Source organism: Leptosomus discolor, chromosome 3, assembly GCF_034619465.1.
Source record: "Leptosomus discolor isolate bLepDis1 chromosome 3, bLepDis1.hap2, whole genome shotgun sequence".
NCBI lineage: Eukaryota > Metazoa > Chordata > Aves > Leptosomiformes > Leptosomidae > Leptosomus > Leptosomus discolor.
Window position 1 is genome coordinate 25,282,138 of NC_141393.1, and position 21,170 is coordinate 25,303,307.

Below are 21,170 nucleotides of genomic sequence, written 5' to 3' on the forward strand. Positions count from 1 at the left end.
CCCAGTCCCCGAGGTGTGGCCTCACACCGTACTGAGCTCCCCGCTTGTTCTTCCCGTTGTGTCTCAGGGACCTGCGCTGCTCCTGCTTTTCTACTGCAGCCCGCGTGGGATTGCGCCGTTAACGCCCCTCAGGGCCGTGAGGTGGAAAAACGACATCTCCCAGGACGCCTTGCGGTCAGACCGCATGCGCAGAATGATGCCCAGTGTGATGTCGCCCTGACTACAATTCCCAGGAACACACTGCGGAGCGGAGCGCACGCGCAGATGATGGTACCGCCTCTTCCCCCGCGGCCTGCTCCCGAAAAGACGACAGAGGCGGCAAGATGGCGCTCACCAGGTGGGTCCGGCGGGTCTCGTCCGGCCCGGTTCGGGTGACTGCTCTCCTCGGCCTGCTGGTGGCTTCCCAGCCGCTGTGCGCGGTCCGGCCGCAGAGAGAGGTGGTGCTCGGGGGGCGCGCTGCAGGGCCGCGGCCTCTCCTGGGCGGTGGGCCCACCGGCCGGTGAGGAGGCTAGGCTGGGCCGGGCCGGGCCGGGCCGGGGTTGGGAGAGCTGCCCGGCCCTGCTTCGTCCTGCCCTGGTGCCTCCGCCGGTTCAGGGCTCTGCCTCGCTCGCCTATTATCTGGGGGAGCTTCTCCGCCCGGCTGGAGGTGATCCGATCCGTGGGGGTTGTATCGAGGTTTTCTTATCGTGCGTGAAGGCGGGAGGTCTTTGTTACAAACGGCTGTGTTTCTCGCAAGGCCCAGGAGCGCAGCTGCAGTGGCTGCCCTGGAATGCCGACTTTCTCGGAGATGGGCGCTTCTTTTATAAACGCGTGGAAGCGCTCAGTAGTCTAGAACTGAGAAATGGGAAGTCAAGAAATTGGGGCCGGGCGCGGGGGGGAGGTGGTTGTTGACAGATCTTTTTATGGGCGTTTGCCTGGAGAGAAAGGAAAGGGGAGTCCTTGGGACTAGGAACGCACTTTCTTTTTTCCACTCCATAGTGGTGGTGGAAAGAATACACGGTGGTATGTGACGTTCCTGTTGGAGAGTGGGTGTTGTCACAGTCCTGTTCAAACGAGATGTGAATGTGCGTAAACGTAGCATCACTTTCAAACGTGATGTGAATGTGCATAAATGTAGCATCACTTTTTATTGGAGTCTTCCTGAATACTGAGAAAGCACATATTATTTTTGCTCCTACAATCTCAAAAGTTGCTGTCCTCAGGTTTATGAGTGCAGTACTTGTGTTTCATGTATTGTTTCTTAATCTGTATAGAGTTATTGTAGAGAAAGGAATAATTTAATAGTATACTCAAGCATAGTTGAGTATTACGGAGTGAAATCATCAGAATTAATTTTTGTGTCTTTTTTCTTCGTGTTTTGTGTGTGTGTGTGTCTGTCTATGGATGTGCAGTTTTTTGCCAGCTCCAACGCAGCTGTCTCAAGACCAACTAGAACTAGAAGAAAGAGCAAGAGCTCAAAGATCTAGGCAGACTGCTCTAGTCTCATCACGAAGGGAACCTCCCCCATATGGTTACCGGAAAGGATGGATACCACGAGTGCTAGAGGTAGATATTTGAATTCACGCTGTAGTGTTGTGTCTGCTAGTGGGAGGAAAAAAAAGTATGTTTTCTGGAGTAGAAATAAACTCCGAGTGTCCTGAGTGTAGCTCAGAATTGTGCAAAGCCTTACCTCATGCAGCATTTCCATCCAGACTGCTCAATATATTCTTGGGTTGGGGGACATTGTTCTGATTCACCAGAGTGCTTAAAACAGTTGATGGCAAATAGGATGTTATAAAGATTCTTCCCTTCAGAGGCTGTTGTGTTGTAATATGGAAATAGGTCTATGGTCCTTTCAGTTTAAATCTGTGAATGCAAGGATCCTCTGAGAAAGACATCTACGTTGTTCCTCTGTCATTATTTGTTAAATACATGTTCCAGATTATAGCTGGTATAAGTGAACATGTGCATATCAGAGAAGAGAATGCTCATGTGTATTCTGTTCTTAGCATAACAAAAGATAGCTGCTATTGGGGGAGAAAATTGTTAGAGTTGGAAGGAAACCTGAAATTTGTTAGATAGTCATTGTTTAAGTATGTGACTGGCAAAAAGATTTTGGACAATGTTGTGTGTATTCAGCTGTAATCCTTGCCAGTTTAATGTAATTTCAGCTGGAAACATTAAAAGGTAGAAGGGAAAATGCAGATGTATAGCTCTGATTACAAAACTCTTTTAGTACAGTTTCTCATTCTGAGCCACAAAACCTTCCAGATTTTGGAATGGTACTTAACAATAACATCGGGGACCTGCTCTGTTGGGTCACAAGCCAGCGCTCTTGGGACAAGGCATGCTGTTGAGGTTTTGATAGAGTATTTCATGTATGATCCTGCATTGTTCCCAAGTACCATAATTTCACGAGCTAGTAACAGACTTGCCCTCATTTATGTTTGAGTCCCATTTTTGTAAAGATTGGTCCAACACCGTACCGTGGTGATCCGTTAGTGCTAGGTAAGGTGGCTTCAAATGGTAGCTCTGGTGGTTTTCTGAAAGAAGATATGTTTATGTGGGTTCAGCATTTAATAAAGTGTATGATGTTAAGAATTATACCTTCGTTATACTCAGTGTGGGGTTCCCTCCCTGTTGATTACTAAAGTTAATATTTTAGTGCTTATTCTTTCTAAGTGTTAGTAAAAGAACTAAAGAAGTCAGGTGATGAAGATTTTCAAGGAGTTTCCAGCATCACTGGCTGCAAAGTGATACACGTATCAAAAAGACTGTTAAGGACTCATTTCTGCCTCATAAACAAATGCACATTCTTCAAAAGTGGCAAATGTTTCCAAACCATAGCCCTTGTCCAGTGATCCTGGAATGCCATTGTTGGAAAAAACAAAATCTGTTCTTAATAGATCAAGAGTTATGCAAAAACTGTAAGGAATGACTGATTTTTCTTCTGGCTAATACTTTAACATTGATTCTGTAACTATTTGTTGGATGTGGGACGAGTGGAAGACTTTAAATAACTGAAGCTGTATGTCAGTGAGGACTTAAAAGATTCTGTAAGCATGTTCTGCTTTGGAGGAAAGCTCATTCATTGCAGCCTCAGTCCATGCTCTCTGTTGCAGTGGTGTTAACTATTTGGTCACATGGTGAGCATGGTGGGTGATCAGTCTACTCAAGACACCCATTCTTCCTTGATCTGGTTTGTTATCAGACTCCAAATAAGCAGTGCCACTGCAACAGAGGGAGAGGCAGATGCTTGTGCTGCTTTAAGCAAATACTGCTGCTGAAGGATTGTGTTTTAAACTGTAGCCTGAAGTTGTTTTGTGGTTAGTACCAATTCTGCGTGCATCCTCAGTGTTGCGGAGTCAGGATGGTCCGCTTTAAGAGCGCTTTTGGCTATCTGGTCATTAAATGCTTTTACAGCAACACTTTGAATGGGAGTGTTAGTAAACCTTAAGAATGTTGGGCTGTTGGGTGCTGGCCCAGTTTGCAATGTATTCACACATCAAAAGTAAGGAAACGGGATAGCTTGGCATTCATGCCGTTGTAAAGCTAGGAGCTACAGACTTTGAAAGGAATGGAAAGCTTTGTTAACTTCTTCACTTCATTATGGGGTGAAAAGGAAATAACCAGTAGAAATATTCATTTAAAAAAATGCTGCTCCTGTAATTTTAGTATTTCCACAGTTGCTTTATTGCAGAAGGTAAATTTTTGAAGTTCTAATTAATAACTCACATGTGGATTAAATACTTAATTCTTTATTGTCTATACCGTAGTAGCGCCTGTGCATTCTAGTCAGTGATAGGGGCTTTTGCTCTGTGCAGGGAATAATTACTGCAAGATGTCTATGTGCTTCAGCGTCTTCTCTTTAAGTGTAAGTTCTATAGTCCATTGCTCTCTTACTAGCTAGAATAGTAAAGTTACTAGAGCATTCTGGCAATATTTCATTTTGTTAAAATCAATCCACTCTTTCATTCTGTTTCCCACCTGTGCAAATGTTATACCATGGTTTTGTCTTTTAGTCATTCACTGAGTTTTCTTTTGTGTAGGATTTTGGAGATGGGGGTGCTTTCCCAGAAATTCATGTGGCCCAGTATCCATTGGATATGGGCCGAAAGAAGAAGATGTCCAATGCTTTGGCTATTCAAGTGGATGCCGAAGGAAAAATAAAATACGATGCAATTGCTCGCCAAGGACAATCCAAGGACAAGGTAATATTTCAGCTATGTAGTGACATGTATACCTGGAAAAGTTGTATGCATTGCATAGAAGCTCATTGATCAGGCATTAGCAAAATGGATTGTGTCCTGTTTTCTTGAAGTTTAATAACTGAATGTCAGACAGACATGAGCATTTTGACTGCGATCACTGTGTGGTGATCTCTGTTGTGTAACTAAAAGGTAAGGCAAAAATAGCAAGAGTCTCTACACAAAACTTCCTTGATTGCTTAGCAGCTTTCATTGGGGAGCTTTCCAGTGAGGGCAAGAAACTGAAAACAGGCCTGATCACAGGCAGTCTCATTTCAGTGTGTAGAGAGGGGACAAATAAAAGAAGACATAAAATACAGTTCAGCTTTCAGAATACTGTACCCTGTGTCTTACTAATTTGACATTGGGCGCTTCTGGCTGTTTTCAGTGTTGTTGGGTGCTCTCTTCCTTTTTTAATTGCAGCAGAAAGTATTGCTGCTTTGTGTTAAGTTCAGTGGTGGCAATATTCCCATCAAGTTTAATGGGAGCCAACTTCAGTTTCCTGTATACAGTAGCCTTTCTAAAAACAAAGAGATGACACCTTATATTGAAGTCCTAAGTAGTGTTGAGGAGACTGGGTACTTGGGTCTCCTAAGTCCACTTTGAGGAGTATTTACGTCCACCTTTTCAGATGTAACAAAGTGGACTACATTAAAACTGTAATTCTCTTAAGCAGGTGTTGGGGGCTGAAAAACTGCTGAGACGTGACCAAGTGCATGAGCAGCTGCTTGTTATAGCAAGCACCCCTGTAAAGACTAGGGTAACCCAAAGAAAATCTAAAGAGAGGGCTAGCTACAAAGGGTGTTTCAGTTGATGGATATGAGTAGTTGTTTTCAAAGTGATTTAACTTTTCCTGCTTTAATTTAGGATGCCTTGAAAAGCTTATGGGTATGTAATACACCCCATGTCTTACTGCAAATGAGGAAAGGGGAAAACATATCTAAACAGAGAAACAAAAGGTGAATTTTACCTCTCAAACAAAAAGTAGGGTGAGCATTCTAAGCGTATGAGTGGAAATATTTTTTAACAGTTAAGTTTTTTTTGTTGTTTTAAATTGATCTTAAAGTTGCAAAAAGATAACGCGAATAAGATTTTATACTTAACTAATATTCTGTCAAGAAAGTGTCACATCTTGTATATCCTCATCCTGTGCATCCTAAGTTACTGCAGTACCTTTGGGGGAAAAAAAAAAAAAAGAGTTCAAATCAGATTATGTGCTGTCCTGTGGTAGAAAGTAGTCGGCCTAAACAGAAACAGCAGTGGCAATATTTTTGAGGGGCTTTCATTGGTGTTCTGTCAGGCCTTGTGTACTGGCTTTAATTATTTGTCAGGAGGAAGGTGTTAAAATATTAATTAAAGAATTTTGTGACTAAATATTTGGTACTTAGTATTAAATAGAATTTTTACGTATCCAAAGCATAAAAAATAATTTGGAATGGATAAGTAGACAAGAAGTAATAATCATAGCGATTTTGGGGAAGCCATAGGGCAAATAAGTAGCAAAAAAAAAAAAAAATAGTGTAGTTAAACCCTCATTTTTACAACTTGTCAAATACTTCTTTGCTTACCTTTAGGATCAGATTTTATTTCCATATAATAGAACTGTTCAGATTGGGATCTAAGCCTAATAATAAGCTGTGACACCCTCTCGGCTACATCTCTGATCTTAGCTCCTGGAAGGCAACAGAGCTCCCATGACACTCTGTCAGGGCAGCGGATGGGCCCCTCAGTGCCTTTTAACAGAGAGTCTCCCACAACGAGCGCTCGTCGTTTCTTCAGTGCCCGCTGTGTGCTGCTGGTACAGTTTCTCTAGGCAGACCGTGTTCAGGGGTGTCTGTATCTGGTAAAGCTTCGTCTGAGTGTTGTGGTGCTGGAGGGCGGAGACTGAAGCAGAGCCTTGCTTTTGTGGGTCACCAGGGTCCAAGGTGCCTCATTCTCAGTAGTGTCTGCTAGAGCCACGTGGTTATTAAACCACCTATTTATCTGTGTCTTGGCTCCTCTAATGCTGCACAGCCTTTTGACTGTCTCCTGCTGCTCTGCCACCTGATGGGTGTTCACCTCCCATCTAGAGCGCAGCAGCCACTGTTGCCACGTTTTGTAGCAGCTTGCCAGAAGTGAGATGGAGTTTCTGATCCTATTCTAGCAGCTACTTGTTTGGTCTGAGTTAAGAAGCAAATTTTGCTTTTGCTACAGCTTATGGATTTTTTGAAGTTGAATTTAGTGTTCTGCCTTCTTGTAGAGGCAGCAGTTCATCACCGGACCCTGTATCTGGATGGCTTGTCAGCAGTTTCTGCTGTTGCAGTGGTTCATCTCTCTTGCATATGTTCCCTTACATATTTAAAAAATAGTTGCTTCAGAGAATTTTCCTTGGAAAATGCTGACGTAAATGAGAGAGTCTGACAAGCCGCCTGTTTGGGGCTGGCAGAAAGTCTGCTAGATGTGGAATGCTGGATAAGGTGGACAAACCTGGATGCATGACCTTACAGATCCCGAGGATGGAGTTCTGTCTGGTCGTCCAGATGAAGGATTTCCAGCATTAGACACATGGTTAGCTCTTGTGTTGCTATAGAGCCTTCTAATACTTTCTCTACTCGCATTACTAAAAGCCAGGCTAAAAATAATGCATCAATACTTGACGTATTTTGGTGAGACTGATGCTCTGTCCCCTTATTGTGAAAATAAGGATGTATAATTGCTTCCTGTGTTTTTATTAAGACAGAAGGAGTGGAACTATAACTTTTTTTTCTGGCAAAGATTATTTTTCTGTGTAGGAGTTGCATTTCTTCTTGGTGGCCCAAGGCTGTGGCTTAGATGTTAAAGGAGAAGAGAACCACAAACCTTAATGTACATTTTTTTTTCTCAAGATTGTGAATTCAATTGAAACATTTACAAGAGTAGTTCCATTGTTGAAGGAACGCCTGTCACAGCGATGGAACAGGTCAAGACAGCATGAATATCACTAAAATAATCAGAAGCATTCTTTACTCATGATGTATTTGCCTTTGTGGTAGAGCTTGGTTTGAGAGCTTATTGCCAATCTCTTTGCTGGTGTGTATGTGCCAGTCTGACAACCAGGTAATTGTAATGACTTCTAAAATCTTATATGCTTCATATGGAGAAACCAGTCTTTGACAAGGAAGGAATTAAATCTGCAGTGCTCTACAGTAGCTTCTTGATTTACACATAGGGTTGATGAGCACTGTACAGGGCTGCTCTGAATATATAGAATAAAATATGCTGAGAGGAGGGATTTGTGTGTTACAAATTCAGAAATTTCTGTCAAGACACTTGTGTCTATCAGGTGTCTTGTGAAACTCTGAATGTGATTAGTGTGTAAATCCTACCATGAGCTACAGTTCCTTACACAGCTGGTTAGGTAAGATTGTTCTCTTTCTGATGGCGGTGGCTTGCAGATTTCTAATTGTTGCCTGTTAAGGCTGCCCCAGCCAGAGAGGGAATCATGTAGCTGTACCAAAAATGGAGCATTTCATTTTTGCCTGGAAGGTGACTCTGCTTTTCAGTAGCAATCAAAATGAAATATCTGAAACGCAGGCTGATGCTTCCTTTTGAGTTTTGTAGATGAAAAATGGTAGTGGATGAGTATACTACAATATCAAACAATCTGAGCGTCCTCTTTATCTTAGATTAGTAAAATGTCTCAACATTACTGTTAAAGGAAGGTAAATACTGAGAAAAACAACACACTGGAACATCTTTAGCTGCCTGTCAATACCATCTCAAAAAAGGACTCCAATTAGAACATGCAAGCATCTCAAGTTTTTGATGGAGTCAAAAATTTTTGTATTTTCAGGCTAGTTTAATCCATATTGTGGATTTCTTCCATATTAATACAGCTTGCCATTTGCATGCAATACTTCAGGGTTTAAATAGGTCATGTAGCTCATTTGTACCTCAGTGTACTGTAGTTTTTAGAGCACCTCTTTAGACTTCTTTTCTTGTCTTCTGTGATACTCTGAGCTCTTTCAGCATACTTTGTTCTTCACGCAGCAAGACACTTGGACTTAGAGTTAATTACCTTAGAGGAATACTGCTCTTCAGATGTCCTTTATTCAGTATCTGAGAAGCTAGGATGTTATTGATACTAATTCAAAGGCTTAAAATTTTAGGAGTGAAGCAGTAAATGGCTCTTCAGCACAAATTAGTGCTGAAGCTAAAGGTCAGTTTCATAGTTGGACATGCACTTTATAATGGTCTTGAAATAATAGTTGTAATGACTTTTAACCCTTTGAACTAAGACTTTCTGATGTTATTTTGTTGGACGAATGTGAAGCATTAATGCAATACAATAAATTTTTCCCTGTAGCCATGTAATAGTGTTCTTTCCCTATATTTAAAATTGGGGCTTAAAGCTACTGCCAGCTAGCTGCACGTTGTATAAAGACTGAAGTACCTATATAAGGGAAGGTGTCAAGAACAGATTTCTCAAGCATTTATTTTTTCAAGAAAATAGCAAACATAATGAAATGAAAACATCTAGATGCTGAAAAAGACTTGTATCAAATTCATAAGTGTTCCTTGGAAACAGAAGTACAAATATGGATTATTTTTGGTGTTGTCATCCTTGGGGACCCTGAAAAAGGAAAAGAGTAAGAAAGGAAAGGAGGAAGCTGGTGTCTAATCCCAGCTCTGAGAGTGATTTACATAATTATGTTTAATCAAATTGCTTCTTTTCTTCGATTTATTCAATCTGTAAAATGGAGTCCAGAGTATATTCTTGTTCTATGGGAGCAATTGAAGAATATGTAATTGAAATGCATTTAGAGTTGTATACAAGTTTTAATTAGTACCTAAAGTATAATCTAGGCCTGAAACATTTCCTTTGATATACATACACTTATTCTTATTTGCCAGCACTAATAAAATATAATGTCTTCCAGGTTATTTACAGCAAGTACACAGATCTCGTGCCAAAAGAGGTCATGAATGTGGATGATCCTGAACTGCAAAGACCAGATGAGGAGGCAATTAGAGAGGTATTACATGCACTGATGTGCTTAGTTATCAGTGGTATATTGTATGTCTTGCATATGGGATGAGATGCATACTGTGGTATTTTTGTCTTCAGATAACAGAGAAGACAAGAGCAGCCTTGGAGAAGTCAGTCTCCCAAAAAGTTGCAGCGGCCATGCCAGTTCGAGCAGCTGACAAACTAGCTCCTGCACAGTACATTCGGTATGTAGTGCTGGTGTCTGTGTAAGATGTTATATATAGAATTGATTAAAATTTGGGATATTCCTTGAATTTCTGAGAACATTCATCTTGAATTCTGTTTTTCTGGAAGTAATATGAGACTGGCTTACATATTTTGAATTAACCCACTAATGATAACCTAGTTTGAAGTGGGTTGAAATACATCTTTACATGCCATGAGTTGTGGCACTTTATGGAGGGGTTATTGTTTTGGCAACAAAATACAGATTTCTCAAGGAGTGCTGTTAATGATGCTTCCCTAAAACCAGAGTCTTTACTGGGAGTTTCAAGGCAAGACAAGGCATGTAACAAAGTTCTTCTCTCACAAAATGAGCAATTGGAAAGAATTTGAATTACTAGGAGGCTGATACTTATTTGTGATTATTTTCTGCTGTAAACACAGGAAAATTCCATGGCAGGGTTAGACTTGGCCTGAGGTGAATTCTGAAAAAAGTATGTGCAGAGGTTCTTAATAACCAGTAAGTAGTCACCAGGGATTGCCAGACAAAGGTAACGAGTACTGTGCCATGCTCTGTGTGCTCTATTAGTTGGTTTCTTCTACTTCAGAATCTGGGTTGAAACCGGAGAACATAGCCCTGGGAAGATGCGTTCTGTCTGGTGTAATTGGTTTTCTGCATTCAGTCCAGTATCCTCTGTGCAGTTACCTCCTCCTGGCGTTCACAGTGGAAAAGCCTTAAATTGATGTGGATAAAATGAAAATGCAGCTAGAGCAGTGAACTGAGTAAAAATGAAGGTGGACAAGGAATACCTGGCTGCGTGCAGAGAACTGAGTGCTTTGATTGTTTTATTCAGGTACACACCATCTCAGCAAGGCGTTGCCTTCAACTCTGGAGCAAAACAGAGAGTCATTCGGATGGTGGAAATGCAGAAGGACCCTATGGAGCCACCAAGATTCAAGTAACTATTCAAAACTTGTTCGTGGCAAATAGAAGATTCTGAAGTATATTTCCGTACAACATGTTGATTGTAATTGTTTTCTTAATTGTTCAGAATTAACAAGAAGATTCCACGTGGACCACCTTCTCCTCCAGCACCTGTAATGCACTCTCCTAGTAGAAAGGTATGAAATGCCATAGCTGTTCTCAGTTTTGAATTCTAGATGGGTTCACAAATTCTACTTTGATCTAGTTAATTTCTGCATAGTTAATTTCTGCATACCTTCTCTGTGCTGTTCTTTTGGTGTGATGTTAAGTGATAATCTTGGTGCCTAGTGCAGCCTTCTTTTTTGTTTGTTTGGGCAGTTCTGAAAGTAAGTCTCTTCCTATGTACCTTGTCAAAGGTTGAGTAGATGTCTCATATTTTATGCAGGGCTGCATTGCTGGATTTGTTCAAGGCACGGATGAGTTGACTGAGGCTTCAGCCTTGGTACACTGATGCTGCTTTTAGACAACGCTATTAAGCTAATCCTTAATAACACCAGCTTGTGTTTTTAACAATTAGCTCCTTCTGAGAGATGTATGTAATGGTGGTTCATCAGTTTCCTACAACTTGAACTGCCATTGAATGTGCAAATGTTAACAAGCTGGCTGTGAGTTCCAGCCCGTGTGACAAAAGTTTAAGGGGATGGCTGAAAAGCTGTTGTGACTTTATTCAATGTTGGCAAAGGTACAGTGCAGAAATTAACATCTTATTGCTAAGAAGAGTTGGGGTTTTTGTAGCAGTGTCCTGAACTTTGTACTCTAATTTGTGTAATACCTGCCTTTGAGACAGAAACCACTATTTCCTTTTGCTATAAACCTAAAGATGATTTTGCTTCTTTTCTTAAATCAGATGACTGTGAAAGAGCAGCAAGAGTGGAAAATTCCTCCGTGCATTTCAAACTGGAAAAATGCAAAGGTAATTAAGTTGTCATAAATTCATCTTTCTAATGTTGTGCCCTGCTGGGAGACTTCTGTGAATGATTTAAGCTTGAGTAATACTGGTTTTAAACCTTTAGAGTTAGGTAAACTGGTTGCCTCCAGCAGGGAGAACACATGATTGTACAACTCAGTTTTTCTGTCTTCGGCTAAGGGCTGTCAAATTGACAGTATAGAACTGAGAGAGAATATGTTATTACTTCATGGCAGAGATTATGCTTTTTGAGAGGAAAAAAAATGGCATGAGTTAAAATCCTCATAATAGTGCAGTACGTGGAATCTGAAACCAAAGTCTCTGGAGCTCACAAAGTAAAGCCATCTAAACTGAAAAAGAGAAGGGCAGTTCATAGAGAACCAAGCGTGGTTCATTTTAATACAGCAGAATTGTCCAGAAGTTCGGACTGCATCATTCATTCTTTCACTAATTAATTTTCATCACTGGTTGCTTAGCTATTTTTATTCCTTGTTTGAGTAGGTATGTCCTGTCCCTTTGATTTTTATCAGCCAGTAAGTTTATGTTCAGAGAGATTGGAGAATTTATAATTTGCTGCAGTAACTGGTTTAATCGTTCTCAAACTTACCAAGCCGTGTCATGAGGGAGCCTCTTCAAATAGAGCAAAGAGCTGCATGTTTGGATGTTATTTTTTTTTCTACCCCAACACAGCTGTATAACTGGGACTGACACTAATTAGTAGATCAGATTTTAGGTTACAGATGCTAAAAGCAAAGCAAAAATTTTGTAGAGCTCACTAAAGAATCTTAAAATATCATCTATAAATAGTTCTAGCTTTCAGCTTTTGAAAGCAAAACTGGCATTTAGTGTCTTTTACTTCTGCTGGAAGCCTTGCCCCTTATTTTCTCATTTTGAATTGACTAACCTCTTAACAGGTATGAAAACAGTTTAGGGAAAACAATTTTTAAACACAGATGGTTAAACAGCTTAAAGACTGGGAAAGCTATTATCTGTAGTTCTTAACACAATGCAAAGAGTGGACATTACTGATCAAAACCTCTCATTTGTACTAAGATGTAACTCGAAGAGAAATTGTCATTTGGATTTGGGGGGAGTGTGGAATTGGAGTGAAGCTTAGTATTATCTGGTATGAATTTGAAGTACATATAAAGGAGGACCAATGAGGTGTATTAATGATGGGCTGTGAGTTATGTGTGTGCTTTTGTTTTCTTACATAGTAAATGTAATAATGTTATTACAAATAATGTGAGTTTCTGTGATTAACTGCCTCTCTGTTTCCCCTGTAGGGTTACACCATTCCATTAGATAAGCGTCTGGCTGCAGATGGCAGAGGATTGCAGACTGTTCATATTAATGAAAACTTTGCCAAGCTTGCTGAGGCTCTCTATATAGCTGACAGAAAGGTCAGATGGTTGTTTAAACTGTTTTGTTCCATGTAGTTTTACCTTTTTTGTACATTTAATTCCTTGGGAAAATCAACTGTGGACAGGCTATAGCTTTTTGATTTGTCCTGCATCTTGGCTAATGTAAGACATACGGTTTTACCCCAGTATCTCTGAATCAGTGCCTCAGTGTGGGTTAAATTATTGTAGGTCATGGGTTTTTTTTCTCAGCCCTAACTGCTGTGGCTAGCTGGCTTTGAACTTCCTCTCTGTGGCTTGATTCCTGCCCTCTTTACTGGATAACTCCATGACAGAGCATCTGCTTGCATCCCAGGTGTTAGATTTCTGTCTTCTTAACTATGTTTTATGTGTGCAGGCTCGTGAGGCAGTAGAGATGCGTGCCCAGGTGGAGAGGAAGATGGCTCAGAAAGAAAAGGAGAAACATGAGGAAAAGCTCCGAGAAATGGCTCAGAAAGCCAGGGAGAGAAGAGCAGGGATCAAAACCCATGTTGAAAAAGGTACATTTCTTTGTTACTAGGGTGCTATGGGTGTTTTAGCACTCTCTAAACTGTGGGTTTGGGGAAATAACCTGAGAACTTAAAATACCTAAATATCAACTGTAATTTCTAAGCATGACAATCTGTTTTTCATGTCTACTTGATCAGCCAAGTGAGTTTGGTTAATTCACTGTTTTGATGGGATCTGGATTTGAACCTCACAACAGTGTGTCAGTGTATACAGGTTTAAGATGTTGTTGGGAATGTATGTTGTACGTTCATTGTACGTTGGTGATAAAAGGAAGGCTAGGGAAAATGTGAGCCCTCTCTGGAAGGACAGAGGAGGCCTTGTTACCTGGGATATGGAGAAGGCTGAGGTACTCACTGACTTTTTTTTGCCTCCATCTTCACTGGCAAGTGTTCCAGCCACACCGCCCAAGTCTCCCACTATAGGAGAAGATCAGGTTCAAGTCCATCCAAGGAACCTGAAGGTGCACAAGTCCATGGGACCTGATGAGATGCATCTGCGGGTCCTGAAGGAACCGGCAGATGAAGTGGCTAAGCCACTGTCCATCATATTTGAGAAGTTGTGGCAGTCAGTGAAGTTGCCACTGACTGGAAAAGGGGGAACATAACCCCCATATTTAAAAAGGGAAAAAAGGAAGACCTTTCTGAGAGAATGAAGCTTGTTCTGCCAGGAGATTAGGTGGCTTTGAGGGCACCTAATGGGAGCTTTCCCATATGTATAAGAAGATCATTGGAGCTCTTCACTAAGCTGCACAGTGGAAGAATGAAATGGTGGTCAAAAGTTGAAGTAGGAGATTCCAGCTATATGTGAGGAGAAAAATTTTCACCATGAGGACAAGCAGCAGTGGAACAGGTTGCCCCAGGGAGGCTGGCTATCTCTATCCTTGGAGATTTTCCCCACCCGAGTGGGCAAAGCCCTGAGCAACCTGGTTTGAATTCAGCTTGGATCCTGCTTTCAGCAGGAGGTTGAACTAGAGACTCTCTTCCAACCTGAGTGATTCTTTGTTACAGAGTCACATAATGTTCTTCAAAGCACTTAAAGGCTGCGTTTTTGAATGGTATTTTTACACTTAAGAGATGAAAGCATGGTGCGAAGATCTGTAGGGGGTTTAGGATGTTAATTCCTAGAAGGACAGGCATTTTAAGCTCTTGAAAGTTGAGAAAATACAGTTGGATATGTCTGCTTTAACTCTTGTCAGGGACAGTGAATTGCTTGTGGCATAAGAAAGCTGAGGTTTCTCCATGTATTCAGTTTGTTTAAATAATGCTAAGGGTTGCTTCTCTTCTGTAAAAGAATACTGAATTGAATCACTGTGACAATGTGGCATAATTAATTCAAACCTCAAGTATTTGTCTACAATGACCAATCTCGCATTTGTTCAGAGGATGGAGAAGCTAGAGAAAGAGATGAAATCAGGCATGACCGGCGCAAAGAGAGACAGCATGACAGAAATCTTTCCAGGGCAGCCCCTGACAAAAGGTGAGTCACATTCCTGTACTGGCACTGGCCTCATTCCTGTACTGGCACTGGCCCCTCCACTAGGGAAACTGTTACACTGGGCTTCCCTCTGCTCGATGTGAGTGCCTGAATTTTAGCTTGTGGAGGTACTCGCTGGTATGAAGCACTGTTCATTCACTGTATGAAATGGTATTACTGTGTTAGCGTGCTGCAGTACTCTCTTCTGAAGTTAAACTTTTCCATTTGAATGGAGGGGGGGTTGTTGGTTTTGGGTGGGTTTCTCTTTAGCAGAACTTCAGTATATTCAGATTTAATAAGTTGACAGCAAAGGTTGAAACCTGGATCCTCTAACTTCTGTGAGACCACAGAATCATTAGTGGCTTTGTTTCTTGAAGCTGTTCACTTGAAGTAAGCTTAGATTTATGACTGTAGGCTGAAGTATTTTGTTTGCTCAAGTCAGTGAGATTTCTGAGCACAAACAGTTTCTGGAGGCTTAAAATCTCCAATATCTTAAAATTAGATTGCTTGGCCTTCCCAGAACATAATTACACTGGTTCTTGCAAAAAATAAATATGACATTTTAGACCAAGTCAGCTTGATGTAAATTGCAGATAGTGGAAAGAAAATTTAAATGTCATGCCCAGCTGAACATAACTTTCACAAATGTTTCCTTTGCCAGGGGACAAATTTTAAATGTTACCTAGTAAGGAAGGGCAACAGTCAAAACCTAGCTCCTGAGGCAAAGGGTTAGCAACTAATAAAGGATCGGGTTGCAGTTGAGCATGTCAACAAATATGGTTTACTGACCTAATAAAACTTAAAATTTTTAATTCAGGTCAAAGCTGCAGAGAAATGAGAACAGAGATATCAGTGAAGTTATTGCCCTAGGGGTACCCAACCCCAGGCCATCCAATGAAATCCAATACGACCAGAGGCTGTTCAACCAGAGCAAGGTAAAAATACCTTTTCACAGCTGTGTAGCTTTCTATGAAAAGGTGCTCATCCTTTCTTAGTGGGTATGGCTGGAATACTAAAGGGACTCTGTTCTCATGGTTGGCATGGGTGCACCCTAACAGAAGTCTCTACATAACTGGTTAGGAAACTATCGATCTCCTTTACCTATAGCTGATCTAACAAAAATGGAATATTCTGAACGTATAACTGGATTGAAGTGTTTTTGTTATGGTTTTTCTCACTGGCGAGTGGAGAGAAAGAAGCAATTGTGCCTCCGAGCTGCAGTGACCTAGTTTTCTTTTGTACCAACATACTTGACTGAATAAGGGAAACTTGCTCTGAAAGAGAAGCAAGTAAATACTTCCTATTCCCGTTACTGCTTATGTTAAAAATCCTGAAGATATAAATAGACAACAGCAACATTTATTTTCCCTGAACTTTATACTATTCAGAGATTAAAAAAGTCGATTAGGCTTCAGAAAGTCCCTGAATAGACCTGCAGTTTGTCAATCATTCTTTTTCATGTCTCCAATGAAAGATTTGCAGGCAGAGGGAGAGTGGATGAATCAAATGTAAACAAGCAGGCACTCCTGCTTTCCCAGTTTACATAAGCCTATCTGTGATTTGGATCAGTCAGCTTAAATCATGGTTTCCAGAAGTTCTGAATAATACACATATCCGTATGGCTGTACTGGGCTATTACAGACAGCTGTGCTTGCAGGGCAGACAGGAGTGATCCATTATTCTGAAATACGAATGGCCTGTAATCCTTCCTGTTGCTTCCTGGAAGAGTAGAAGTGGCCCTGACAGAGGCTTGTAATGATTATGTCACACTGTCTGGACTTATTCCCAGACCAAAAACCATTCATATCCTAATGGAGTGCTTGAACTCATTTGAAGTCAATAGTAAATCACACATCAATGTATCTTGATATTAAAATAAGTTAGCTAAAGTTTTGCAGACTCATTTGTGTTGCACCGCTGTTCTTCTTTCTCCTTCAAAGGGTATGGACAGTGGCTTTGCTGGAGGAGAGGATGAAATTTATAATGTTTATGACCAGCCTTGGAGAAGTGGCAAGGATATGGCCCAGAACATCTACAGGCCAAGTAAAAATGTGGATAAGGACATGTATGGTGATGATCTAGAGGCTCGAATAAAGACCAATCGGTAAGAAAAGAAAGCTAAGAAATACTCTTAATTAGTACTCTGAAGTTACAGTCAACTGAGTATTGCCTTTCTCCTTGCAGGTTTGTTCCTGATAAAGAGTTTTCTAACTCAGATCGTAACACCAGAGGGAGGGGCAGAGATGGACCAGTTCAATTTGAGGAGGATCCATTTGGTTTGGACAAGTTTCTGGAAGAAGCTAAGCAACACGGTGGTTCTAAACGGCCATCGGACAGCAGCCGCCCTAAAGAACATGAGCATGAGAGCAAAAAAAGGAGGAAGGACTGAACGCCTCTGCTCCTTCAGAGGTAGAGAAATGGACTACAAGCTTGGACTTCATGCAAGAGGCATTTTTAACATCAGAGGTGTATAGTGGGATGGCGTTGTAATGCAGCAGTCGCGTGGACATACATGCACACACATTAATTCTTCTAGATAGGTCAGCTGCCCCTGGAGAGTGGAGGAAGGGAGACCACTTTGAAACATTTCACAAGGAAATTACTCTCTAGCAAGTGCTCTGACTTTGCGGATTCCCTGTTGCCCAGCATCTCAGGATAAGAACATAGCCCCTTCCTACAGCTTTAGCTAAAGCTTTTCCCTCATCTGTTAAAAGCTTTCCTGCTGTATATAATTACTGTGTTATGCTGTAATGGATGCTAGGGAGTTTATGTTTTAGTATGGCTATACAGTTTATTTGAACAAGGAGGGGAAACAGCTGGATTCTGTCTTAAAACAAATACTCATTCATAGTTTATCAGTAATCTTTATTTTAGTTTCTTTACATTCAGTGAAATAAAGCCTCCTTCCACTGTTCACCCACTTTGGTTCGTTCTTTGACTGCGTCTTCTACGGGGCTGCTGTCTGAGAGCAAGCTGAAAACAATGGAAATTATTCAAATTAGTTAGGCAGGAAGGTTTGATATTTTTCATTTCTGATCTTCTAAAACATTCATATGGGAAGCAGATGTGTTCATAACTGGTTCAGTTTCATGAGCCATAACCACCAATGCTAAGCTCCTGATGGAAAGCTGAATATAATTTGCACAGCAATTGCTAGTTGTATCAGCAAAATGCATCTTAAAAGCTTATGCTTTCAAGTGGAACTAATAGAAGGTAACTGTCTAAACCTAGCCTAGAACAAAGTGGGAGAAGTGCTGATGTATTTTGCTTCTAGAGAAGTCTGCATATTTGAAGAAATGAAGAAAGCTAACTACTGCCTGCTTTTTGCTTTTTATTTCACTATAAAGAAGCCTCTTAGCTCTTGCACATCTTGTGGGAGTATAGTCCTCAAAGCCTAGGCAGTTAAGTGAAGGTGGGCATCTTGCAGCTTCAAGCATAAAAAGCAGCAAAATAATTTCCAGGAAACTGACACTAAATATTTATTCCTAGTACTTATTTTGATAATTGCATACCAATAACATCCTCATTATTTTCATCTCAATTTATGAGGGATCAGCCTATTGCCTAGCTTGTCACAGTTTTAAAACTGAAGTTGGCAAATGGCTCCTCCATTTCTGCACCACAGCTGTAACTCACATGTCAGCTCTTCTTAGGAATAGGTACTAAAGTAACCTCAACCAGCGAAGACTTCTGCAGTAGTATGAACCACATCAAGCAAAATACTTTTATTACAATCAACATGCTGCATCCCTGCAAGCATCTTGCCAATTCATTTTACTCTTATCTCCTAGCATTAAAAGTCTCAAAATGAGAAACTAGTTGTCAGAATATTGAGGAATTCTTATTAATTATTCAAAGACAGGAATTGATCATGTCTGTTATACCAGCCTGCTTCTTGCTCATGGTTTCACTCTGTACTACTCAGTCCGAGGAGCTAGGTCAGCTGAAGCACATGTAAGTCTACAAATAATTAGTTTCATGGCAGTTCCTGAACAGTTTTACTGCATTTGTACTCCTTTAGCTTAGCATAGCAGGGTTTGATCCCGGGTATGTATGTCATCTGTGTGGTATCTATATGATCTCAGACCCTAATGAGTTAAGAGAAGGTAATATACAAAAGAATTAATGATTTAAAAAAAATATTAAAAGCACACTAAGTGGCACATGGCTTAATCACACTTGGAACAAGTACGGTAATACTTTGATGTTAATGTGTAGAATTAAAGGGCTCCCCTTGCTACATTCATTAAAGGAACTAGCACATTACCTTGGCACCTTCAAGTATGTGGAAGTCCTTCTGAAACACATTCTGAACATCTTGTGGAGTTGAGAATTTAATCCAGCAGTAACGTCTGTGAAAGCCTGTATTTTTGTCCTAGTTATCAGTTTAAAAAAATAAAATCCAATTACTGTAAAAAATATTCACATAGCCTGTTAAAAACTTCCTATGGATATTCAATTTAAGGATTCAGAAATTACCAGAGAAATCTGCACCCTTTAAGACATTTACTCTCATTGACAGCATGCGGGGGCCTAGCAGAGGCTGTTCAGCATCCCCTTCTCTCAGTCTAAGTCCAGCAATCAAAAAAATTTAAGACTTTTAAGTTATAGTTGAAGACTGGAATAATGCACAGCTAGTTGTTTCAAACTGCAGTAGTCATCTATTATTAGGCCCGTCACAACAGAACTGACATTTAAATGGCTGCATGATTTGACAATAAACCTGCCACTGTACTTGAAAAGCATTCAGCAAGATAAAGCAGCTGCTTAAGATACTAAGCAAGCAGGCTGCAATTCGAGATGACAAGCACTAACTGCATTGAAAAGAAAAAAAAAGTTATTTTTAAGAATAATTTGCCAGTCAGAAAAAACAGTTGTCAATAAAGAGGAGATAATGCAGAAAAGCCAGGTCTACCAAAGTGCCTTTTATCCTAACTCTGATACCCATCAGAGTTCACAACAGCTCTGCCATTCTGATCCTCGGGCATGACTGGCAGCACTTCCAAACACCAGTCAAAGTTTTCACCCACAAGGTACTGTAGTCACACTGCCTGGTTTCAGTAATGTCTTAATTACCTTGTCTTATGCTGCTGGCAGATTTCTGTACTTCTGGCAGTTGTAAGCATTAATAAATGCTCCTAAAGTAATCACTGAATCAAAATATACACGTGCATCAGTTCAGCTTTAATCAGTGATGGAGGCAGGTTTACAGTAAGCTGCCAGCCTTCGCAATGAAGCAATGCGTTCTGTCCTGGGCCCAAGGAACAGAGGGTAGCAGGCAGACACCTAAGCTTCAAATGCTCAAGAAATAACCAGGCTGATTCAAGCTATCTTTCTCCATTTCGAAACTAGTCTTCAACTGATAGCGTGCCCATCAGCTCACTAACTGAAGTTTGCTACATGTTGAGCTTAATTTAACAGACCATTACTTCACATGGAGAAACACAAGCAAGCACGAGAACCACTACTCCTTCAGCAATGACCTGCAACTTATCCATAACAGACTGGGAAAGGAACAACTTCTTTTGACTGTTCATCTCTAAGAAACTGCACTAGATACTATTATTCCTGACCTACAGAAGATAAATAACCTGAATGGCAGAGGCACGAACAGCTGAGAGCTTGGAACCATCTTGAAGAGGTTATGGGTTTTTTTTTGTTAGCCCTGCACTCTGGATGGGGGATGAACCCACAGCAGGAAAAGACTATACGTTCATACCCACATCTTCAGATTTTTTAGCCAGTGAGACCAGTCACATAAACACTTTATTCTTTGTTAGGTGAAAAGTAATACGATGATAGAAAAGCCCAAAACACTTTTAGGTTAATTATTCAGAAATGGCAGCATCAACAGGATCTGAGGGATGTGCTTTCTAAAGCTCTTTCAAAACCAGTGGAAACCACTACGCTTCAATGAGGCCTGCAGCTCTCAGACGAGCGGCGGCACCCACTAGCAGAAGGAACTAAGGGTGGAGAGCACAGAGAATCTGACTAGAGTACAAGAAGCTCCCAGAAAGCAGCTCCAAAGGGGCGGGAGAGCCGGCTTCGGGGCAGGGCCCCAACAGCAGGACCAACCCTGTCGGGCCCGGGGAGCGCCAGCCGACGGCTCTTCCCCGTTTTACCAAGAAGACCCCAACAGCGGCCTGGAGAATAAGCGGGTACTCACAAACGGCAGCTGGCACCTCTGTACTGTCCCGAACTGAGAGAAGTACTCCTTCAGCTCCTCTGTGGGGGCAACACACACCTGGTTACAGGGGCCGGGCCCCGCGGCCTGTGCCGCCGCAAGCGATGCGGCCGCCACTGCCTCAGCCTTAAAACCGGGGGGAACAAGGGGGGCGATGCAGACTCACTGCTCGACACCGTCCAGGGAACTTCAGCCACGAAGATGTCGAAGAACCTCCTGGAGCGCCGCCCCACCGCCCGCACCGCGCTGGCCGCCGCCATCTTGGGAGCTGCGGCGGGAAGCGGGGAGGGCGGCCCCGCCCCGGCAGTGCGCGGC

The 21,170-nt window shown here is 41.4% G+C and overlaps 2 protein-coding genes across 2 annotated transcripts; one reads left to right on the plus strand and one right to left on the minus strand.

Annotated features, from left to right (window-relative positions):
* Positions 1 to 288: 288 nt before the first annotated feature.
* On the plus strand, positions 289 to 17,591 carry SNW1 (SNW domain containing 1). Its single transcript, XM_086462154.1, has 14 exons — positions 289 to 337; positions 1,392 to 1,545; positions 4,029 to 4,190; positions 9,125 to 9,220; positions 9,313 to 9,419; positions 10,251 to 10,355; positions 10,449 to 10,518; positions 11,229 to 11,294; positions 12,575 to 12,691; positions 13,047 to 13,188; positions 14,578 to 14,674; positions 15,489 to 15,606; positions 16,612 to 16,775; positions 16,856 to 17,591. Exons 1-14 carry the CDS (start codon positions 324 to 326, stop codon positions 17,058 to 17,060), a joined length of 1,617 nt encoding a protein of 538 aa, XP_086318280.1. The 5' UTR covers positions 289 to 323; the 3' UTR covers positions 17,061 to 17,591.
* SLIRP (SRA stem-loop interacting RNA binding protein) lies at positions 17,520 to 21,130 on the minus strand. Its single transcript, XM_009951085.2, has 4 exons — positions 21,022 to 21,130; positions 20,838 to 20,896; positions 18,939 to 19,046; positions 17,520 to 17,644 (listed from the first exon to the last, which is right to left on the minus strand). The coding sequence occupies exons 1-4, from the start codon at positions 21,113 to 21,115 to the stop codon at positions 17,585 to 17,587; spliced, it is 321 nt and encodes a 106-aa protein (XP_009949387.2). The 5' UTR covers positions 21,116 to 21,130; the 3' UTR covers positions 17,520 to 17,584.
* Between the last annotated feature and the right edge of the window lie 40 nt (positions 21,131 to 21,170).